This window comes from Trypanosoma theileri (assembly GCF_002087225.1).
Source record: "Trypanosoma theileri isolate Edinburgh chromosome Unknown TM35_Tth_6_V1, whole genome shotgun sequence".
In the NCBI taxonomy this organism is placed as follows: Eukaryota; Euglenozoa; class Kinetoplastea; order Trypanosomatida; family Trypanosomatidae; genus Trypanosoma; species Trypanosoma theileri.
Genome location: NW_021639848.1, coordinates 659,925 through 668,973, shown reverse-complemented (window position 1 = coordinate 668,973; position 9,049 = coordinate 659,925). Strand labels below are relative to the sequence as shown.

Sequence of the window (9,049 nt, the reverse complement as noted above, 5' to 3'; positions counted from 1 at the left end):
AAAAAAAAAAATTTCTTCTGCTCAAATAAAACTCTATAAGCGCATGTAACTGAAAGTTATTGTCTCTGTGCATATTTTGCGGTAGAGGTGGAGGATGAAAAAAATTCTTCCATACAAAGTATGTGTCTATGAAATCAATTTCTTTATTTCTTTTTTTGTGTGAATAGGAAGTAAAAAAGAACAAAAAAAGGGTTGAGAGAATATTAAAGAAAAAAAAAAATAAGAGGGTTCTCACGCGAATGAAAGAAAAACTAATAAAGTAGGAATATGCTTTTTTTTTTTCCTTGTTTTGTTTTTGTAACCCTTTCTGCACACAGTGTTTTTCCTTTTTTTTTCCTTTTTCCTTTTTTCCTTTTTTTTCCATTTTTCCTCGATTCCTTATTGCTTTTTGTATTAGTGCCATTTTCTCTCCCTTTTATGGAGTTGCTTGTTTGCTGCTTATGGATAGTTTGTAATTTTTTTTTTTTTTTTTCTTTCAACTACTATAAATATGGCATTCTTTCGCTTTTTTGTGCTTGGTGAACACAAGATTATTTTTTTTTTTTCCTGGCGTTGAACAAAAATTCACTACCTGTATGTAGATGTAGTGAGCACTCCATGGGTTTTCCGTTACTTATTTTAAGATATTTTTATATTTTCATAAGCTACTTGCGTCGGTTCTCCTTATTTATATATTTTTCTTTTCTTTTTCTTTGCTGTTGTGATAGAGTGGCGGAGATTACGAGGGATTTAGATGGAATCTCTCTTTTTCTCTTTGTCTCTCTGTTCCTTAAATGGTTTGTTTTTTTTCTTCTTCTTCTTTTTCTTTTTCTTCTTATGTTTGGAGTTATTAATTGGGGAGTGTGAGAATAAGCGTCGGGCGACGTCTGTGTAAGAGTGGAATCCACAAAAAGTTAAAAAAAAAGAGAGAAGAAAAGAAAAAAAAGTAAACAAGAGAAAAAAAAAAAAGAAAAGAAAAACAATACAACATAAGAAGGATAGTACTTTAAAAAAAAAAAAACACACACACACACACACACAAAAACAAAAAGAGAGAAAACAGGGCAAGAAAAAAAAAAAAAAAGAGTATTTAGATGGAGAGTTTCTCCCCTTTTCGTGTGGTGGGAAGTGTCTGTGGTGATGTTCCCATCAGCAGCACAACCCTCTATGGAGCTCCAGTGCTCATGATCGCCACCGGCCACACCTTTCAGTTATTCCGCGGGAAGGAGTTATCCATGTTGCGGGGTGGACCTCACTTTCTCAAACGTGTTCGTGCGGTAGCGCAAGCAGGAAAATACCGTTTTGTTGCGGAGGGTCCTCGTATACATGGATTTACACATCATAAACCTCTTTGGACTTGTTTACATCATGATATTACACAGAGTAAAGTGGAACACCTTTTAGCACAGGATGATTTACTCTTTTGTGTGGGACAAGATAAAAGAGTGGTGGTTCGTGCGGTAAAGACAGGAGATGTTCTGGGTGAGTTTTTAATTGAACGTAGTGAAGAGGTCTCTGCCATGGTATTACCGGCTGGATATACAAATAAATTATTGGTGGGTACAAAATCTGGAGCATTACATTTATATAATTTCAGAACTGGGATTTGTTTATGGTATGCTCAACGAGAATCATTGGCACAAATCACATCCCTTACGGCCAGTAATTATAAAGATATTATTGCTTATGGAACAAGTAGTGGACGTGTGATGGTACTAAATATGGGAACAAATGAAGAAATTATGAGCTTTGATCACAGAGAAAGAGGAGCCGTTACCGCTTTGGCATTTCGTACAGATAAAAGTATTTTGGTATCTGGAACCAGTGGAGGTGAAGTGGTATTATGGGATCTTGAAAATCGTTGTCTTGATGGTGTGCTTACGCGCAGTAAACAAGTACAATCGGAAGCTGATGTTCTGGAAACTCCTCATACCAACACTGTTCATTCTATTGTGGTTTTACCAACTGATAGTGCTGCTATCGTTACGGCGGGATCTGATAATGCCTTATTACAGTTTAGATTTGATACTGTAGATGGATTGGGCACTTTGGTAAGAGAGCGGCGTGGACATATGGGAAGTTGTACCACCGCTGCTTTTTACAATACAGATTTATTATTAACAGCAGGTACAGATCGTTCTCTTCGAGTTACACATGTTTTTTCAGATCGGGCTTCATGGGAACTTTCACAAGGACGACTTGGACGACGTGGACGAGAGAAACAAATGGGACGAGAGGCATTAAAGATGACACCTGCTATTGCGATTGCCAGTTCTACCGCAAGGAATTATCAATGGTCTAGTGTAGTTTCTCTGCATGAGGCTTCTGCACAGATGTGTGGATGGCGTATGGATACACGTGCATTGGAGTGTAAATTAAGTGGTATCTCCTCCTCCACACACACTGCACGCTCTGTTGCTATGAGTGATTGCGGTAATTTCGCTATTGTGGGATACTCCAGTGGAAATGTGGCTATTATAAGCATTCAAAATAAAAGTGTTAAACAACTTTTTGATGAGGCCCTTCAACCAGCAGATCGGGCTCATGCAAGTTCTGTAGAATGTGTAGAAGTTGCATGTGGTAATACTGTTGTTGTAACAGCTGGTTTGGATGCACGTATTAAAATGTGGGATCTTCTTAATTGTAAATTGCGATATGTTTTGGAAACGGGTTGTCCTGTAAGTAAATCATGTGTTCATCAACCATCATCCCTTTTTATTGCCGCTCAACATTTTACAATTCGTGTCTATCATTGTAATCCAGATGTGGGTCTTAGTACAGAGGAACTCACCACACCTGTTCGAGTCTTTGATGGACATAATGGTCCTATCACGGCATTGGCTTTAGCACCGGATTCCAATCGTTATATTGTTTCTGCTTCTGGAGATGCAGCTTTACTTGTCTGGGATCTCGCAGCTGCTGCCTGTGTTGGACAGTACCGCTTTACAACTCCTGCCATTTCACTTAGCTTTCATCCGGATGCCTTGTTTTTAATTTCCACACACGCAGGAGATCGGGGGGCATTCTTGTGGTCTAATAATCTCCGGTATGGATTTGTGCCGGAAGTTGTAGAAAATCCAAAGAATCGCGTGGTGGATGATCTTCCATTACTGCACTTTCCCACAGCCCATGGAGAAACAGAGGATGAGACCACAGAAACGAATGAAAATGGAAAACTGGAGTGTAATAACGGTAATGGTGAACTTCATCATTCACAACAGAAGAAAGATAATGATGATGATGATGAGGAAGAGGATGAAATCAACAAAAACTCTGCCGCTGCTGCTGCAGGAACTGGTGCGGAAGTGGAAGCCGAGTTATTTGATGCGGCTACGGATATTGCACTTGTAAAGCGTCAACATGAGGAACACCAGCGAGATCAACTGGACCAAATTGTCTCTGGTGGATTACGGCTTGCGGGAGTACCACGCTCATTATGGTTTGATCTCACCTTGTTGGAACAAATTAAAGAGAAGAATCAACCATTACTCCCACCTAAAAAACGGGATGTACCTTTTTTCCTTCCTACAACTCAAGAATTACGTCCTACATTTCTTGTAGTCGCCTCTTCTGGAAAAGAGAATGGATCTACTGGAACTCAACCACGTGTGATGAATGCATCTTTTGCAGATCTCACTCCAGTTCAGCGTATGTTAATACAGAATGAACATGAGGCATTAATGGAGTATTTACGCTCACTCACAACACCACAGGCTATTGATTTGGAAATTAAACGAGCTGTGGACTACACAGAAGGTGGATCCTACACAGAAGAAGAAATACAACGTTTAAAGGAATGTTTACGTGGATTATTGGCTTTTCTCGCAGAGTGGCTTCGAAGATGTGAGAATGTGGATCTTGTGCAGGGTATTTTAGCGGATACCATTCGTTCTCATGGTCCACTCATTACACGATGTGGTGAGGAACTTGTGCCGTTACTGGAAGAGTTAGCACAACTACAGAATACGGTACGATACAGCATGGATCATTTACTGGGTTATCCAAGTTGCCTTGTTGGGACCTTTTCTGGATCACTCTTCTAATTCCTCTTTGTTTGTTTGTTTGTTTGTTTGTTGTTTTTTTTCTTTTTCTTCTTCTCTGTGGATGAATGCTTGGATGGATGGATAGTCTGTGTGTGTGTGTGTGTGATTGAGTGAGAAATAAAGGAAAAATGAAGATTATGCAGGAATTCTCCTCAGTTTTATTCTGTATGGTTCTTGAGTGAGAGAGAGAGAGAGAGAGAAAACCAAAAAAAAAAAAAAAGATATTGAAAAAATGGTGAAAAGGGCCATTTTTTTTTTTTAAGTTCTGGACGTGTAAAAGGTTATTTACGTATAAAAAGTCTGAGAATCCATGAAAGAAAAAAAAAGGAAGAAAAGAAAGAAAATATAGGAAAAAAAAACATCCTTAACTCACTCTATACATGTGTGATATTTTCTTTTTCTGAAGTGCACATTAGTTGCATTATAAATGAGATAGTCACATTTCTTCTTTTTTTTTTCCTATATATATATAAAATTCTTCTTTTTTTCTTTTTTTCTTGTTGTTGTTTCATACATACTCTTTAAATACTACTATTATTCCCTACTTTTTTTTAAATGTAACCTTAACAAATCTGTATTTTTCATTATATATATTTGTATTTATATCTTTTTTTCGTTTTCTCTTCTTTTTTTTTTTTATTTATTTCAATTATTTCCTATTTTTCTTTCTCTCTCTCTCTCTCTCTCTCTCTAGTTCACGAGGGGTAGTGGGTGAGGGGAGCGATGGAGACAGTGACGGACCATAATACTCCCTGTTCATTTCGTCCAACTATTAATAGACGAAGTCGCCGCTTAACAAGTGGACTTCTCTCGGTACAAGAGCGACAGCAATTTGATCTCGCCCGACGTGAAATACGGCATAAAGAACTTGTGGCTAAAGTAGAGGCGGAACGTCAATTAACAGAAACATTTAAACCCACAACAAATAAATACGGGAAATGTCAAAGCCGTCTTTCTTATTCTCATGAGAGTCAAGGACCACAGTCACAGTCTGCACTTATTCGGAAAACAAGTTTAGATAATCCAGAGGAGACTTTTCATCCTGTTATTAATATAAAGAGTGAACGTTTAGCGGCAAATGGATCGTTGCAAAACAATCAAAAACACTCACAAGAAGTTCGTCAACGTGTACAGGGTCTATGGCGTTCTTATGCGGATGTTGGTAGTGGAGAAATCACTCTTAATGGAGTTTATAGTGTATTGAAGGAGTTGGGTTTGACTGCCCCATCGGCTATGGTGGATAAATTTTTATTGGCACTTGGTATAAATGAAGCTTTAGGTATTCGCTGTGTACCGTATGATCGTTTTATGAAGGTTTTTACAGTAGTGCTGCGGGCCGCATTAGTGACTCCTCCTTCTGGGGAAAGCAATCATAATAATAATAATAATAATAATAATAATAATAATAATAATAATAATAGAGGGAAACACTCGGAGTCTATTCACAGTGATGGTGAATATCTACAAAGACAGAGTTCCATAGTCTCACGTGATTCTGTGCCTACGATGCGTCGATCGCACTCTACCCGTTCATCCACACAGGAGAGAACACCTAAAAAGAATAACCGCACAATACCCAAAAAGTCTACATTTGGATCACAACAACAATCTGTGGGTTTTCAAGACGCTGCTGATATGGTTTTCTCTCACGACAAACAACAAGTTAGTCATCATCATAATGATAATGATGATAATAATAACAGTAATAATAGTGGGAATAATAGTAATGATAACGACAGTAATTCTCCATTACCGGCAGCACCACAGGAAACGATGGGATTAAAGGAGAATAGGAATCATAATAGGAAAATGTCTGAACGATCACAAGGACTGAGTTCCAGTATGCATCAGCAAGAATCTGAGAAACCATCAAGGAAAACAATATATAATCCACTTCATGGATGTACGTTTGCCCCAGTTATAAATAAAAATTATCGACCACGTTCCTCATCTAAACAATCTAATAATAAAGGTGAAGGAGAACCAACTCCACGCAAAACTTCCACTGTGGTGTATAAAACTAGAGAAGAAAAGGAAATGGAAGAGTGTACATTTGCTCCTAATACGGCTCGTTATCACAAGAATCGTGATTCTTTAGCCTGGTGGACACGAGAACCATTTACAATGGAAACCAATACTGAAGTTTCCGCGGATTGTGTTTCTTCCAAAAACCAAATAGATATTCCAGAGACTATATCCTATCATCATCAACATTATGAAAAGACATTACAGAAACCAAAAATAATGAAAGAAAAAGAAGAAAAAGAAAAAGAAGGAAGATTAGTGCCTTCGAGTAGTGCCCGTCCAGCACCAATTGCTATGGGATTTGATAAGGCTGTTAAACGCATGATAGAAGCCCGAAAAAAGAATCGACCCAAATTTGAGGAAATGTTAAGATCTTCTGAAGATGAACCGCAGAAGCCGTTAAAGCCTACAATTGTGGAGCCATTTACATTGCATGCCCAAGGACGGCATTTAGAACGAGAACAACAGAAACCAGTGTTATATGTAGATGTAGATTTACCAAGTGGAAAAACAGGTCGTATTGGTGTTCATAGAGGTGATAAAGCAGAAGATTTGGCTAGAGGGTTTAGTCAGGCATATCAACTGGGGGATGAGTTACGTGAACGATTAGAGTGTGTATTGAAAGTAAAACTGAATGAACTCTTACGAGAGAATGTACAAACTCTATGGCTTTGAAAAGAACTTTCATAAATAGAAATAGAATGAGTTTATAGATGTGTTATTCTTTATAAGTCTTGACGTCTTGTACTCTTTTTTTTTTCTTTGTTTTTTTTTTAACTGTATATATATAAAATGAGAGCTCATCGTACTTTTTAATACTTTGAAAGAACTGATACATTCTCCCAGGGATTAGAAATATGACTGAAGATCTAATTTATTTATTTATTTATTTATTTATTTAATTTTATTTTTATTTTTTGAAATGAATGACCATGTGCTTTAATTCTATTGCTACTGCAGTGATATTCTATTATCTCTCCTATTTATTACTTGTAAATCTAAACAGGAACTGTTGTAGTGGTAGTGTTTTTTTCTTTTTTTTTCTCTCTTTGTTTAGTTCTCTTTTCTCTACTCTCAGGGAGAGATAAACAAAAGAGAGAGAAAACGAAAGAAATATGACTACACAGAAGCGTTCTCGCGAAAGTGGAGAATATCATGATATTCGAACCCTTTTTCAACGAGAAGGAGAACGGGCAGCATTACTTCGAAGTGGACCTTTTTTTCTTGAAAGGATTCTTTCTCCTAAACTTGTCAACCAACACCAAAAGTTGGGATCTATGTTGTTTGATCCAACTCGAATGAATGTCGGCAAATCATTTAAAGAGAAAAAACGTCATGGTGTACTGGCATTACCACAACAAACCGTAGCCTCCTATAGACTTTATTATTATAGTCAATTACAATATTGTAATCTTTACCCTGTAGTGATACCACAATCTGAGAATACCCCTTCAACATCCTCAGGCGTTATCACAGATATTGTATTTGATAAGGAAGAAGAATTTGCACTTGTCTCTCAACCGAAACGATTGAATATTTATACTACAGAAGAATGGCAGGATTATGATAGAATGGGTGTGGGATCATCTTTAGAGAGTGAACCGGTAGTATCGGTAGAGGCACGTGGATGGCGTAGTTGTGGATTTGGCTTCTCTGCTGTTCAATTCCTTGGCTCTTCTTTACATATAGTAACTAGTTATCATCATGCCCCTGTTGTGGATATATTTGACTTGGAAGATGTGGATGAGGAGACATGTACACCACAGCAACGTTTTGCCTTGACAGAAGCTAGAGGAACCGGAAACAGTAGTAGTAGTAGCCATAATAATAATAATAATAATAATAATAATAATAATAATAATAATAATATGAATATGAATATGAATGGTAATGGAAGTGTGATGGATTTGTCAACGGCGTATGCAAATGATGTTGTAGCGGTTACGGAACATGTAAGTTTAGCCGCACTCTCATCTGGACATTCGGTTTGGTTAGATCGTCGTAGTGGAAAAGTAGAAACCTGCACAGGCGTGTTTGCACGTGAATATAATATTGGTCAACAAAATGCTTCTCTTTCTAAAAGAGGTCCACTCACTGCTGTGGCATTTCTCTCTCGTCATAGTCCTATTAATATTGTTTGTGGAACTCAAACTGGTGTTGTACAATTATGGGATGTTCGCTATACAAGAGATTGTGTAGCTTTTCATCAAACTTCTGCGGCTATTTCTTGTATACAAGCCTCTTATACACCATCCTTACATGGATTAGTTTGGCTTAATAATCATAAAGGGGAAATACAGGGAATGTGTATTGGATATGATAATATACGTTTATTTGCAGAGAGAAAATGTGCAGATGGTGTACGATCCACATCTACATTTCATATACCACCACCTCGACTTTCATTAATGGAATCTGCTGGACTTTTAGCTTGTCCACATATCTCTTCTAATGCTCTCATGTTATTTGATCTTCATAAAATGATGAAAACAATATATGCTCCTATAAACAAGGAGAATTGTGTTGAGGAGGATACCATAGGTGGTGTATCTTGTAATAAAAAAAATAGAAAAAAACATGAAAGTCATGAAAGTAATGAATATAATGTCAATTCATCTGATAATAGTGACTTTCAGAGTGCATTAACCATTATGCAGCAGGAACATTATAGAAAAGATATTTCTACAGAAGAATCTTCTTCCTTTTCTTCTTCTTCTTTAGATACTGGTGTGGTCCATCAGATTCCATTTAATAATGTTCTCAGCTGTGAGGGATTCCCTAATATATCGGCATGTGGAGTGTGGAGTAAACAATCTCGTATTCTTGTGGGAAATACGGAAGGTCATGTACAGATAGCCTGAGATTGTATGGAGAATGAGAATATACACACAGAGTCTTTCATTGATTGTATATTTCTTTGTTTAGTAGCTGCAGCAATAATAATAATAATAATAATAATAATAATAATAATAATAATAATAATAATAATAATAATTAATAAT

General features: G+C 37.0%; 3 protein-coding genes across 3 annotated transcripts; all 3 read left to right on the top strand.

Annotated features, from left to right (window-relative positions):
• Positions 1 to 1,073: 1,073 nt before the first annotated feature.
• TM35_000063660 (U3 small nucleolar RNA-associated protein 21) lies at positions 1,074 to 4,022 on the top strand (the record flags this gene model as incomplete). Its single annotated transcript, XM_029023403.1, has 1 exon — positions 1,074 to 4,022. The coding sequence occupies one exon, from the start codon at positions 1,074 to 1,076 to the stop codon at positions 4,020 to 4,022; it is 2,949 nt and encodes a 982-aa protein (XP_028885427.1).
• Positions 4,023 to 4,745: 723 nt separating this feature from the next.
• Positions 4,746 to 6,722, top strand: TM35_000063650 (uncharacterized protein; the record flags this gene model as incomplete). Its single annotated transcript, XM_029023402.1, has 1 exon — positions 4,746 to 6,722. One exon carries the CDS (start codon positions 4,746 to 4,748, stop codon positions 6,720 to 6,722), a length of 1,977 nt encoding a protein of 658 aa, XP_028885426.1.
• Positions 6,723 to 7,162: 440 nt separating this feature from the next.
• TM35_000063640 (uncharacterized protein) lies at positions 7,163 to 8,908 on the top strand (the record flags this gene model as incomplete). The annotated part of the gene is made up of 1 exon (XM_029023401.1): positions 7,163 to 8,908. One exon carries the CDS (start codon positions 7,163 to 7,165, stop codon positions 8,906 to 8,908), a length of 1,746 nt encoding a protein of 581 aa, XP_028885425.1.
• Positions 8,909 to 9,049: the final 141 nt, after the last annotated feature.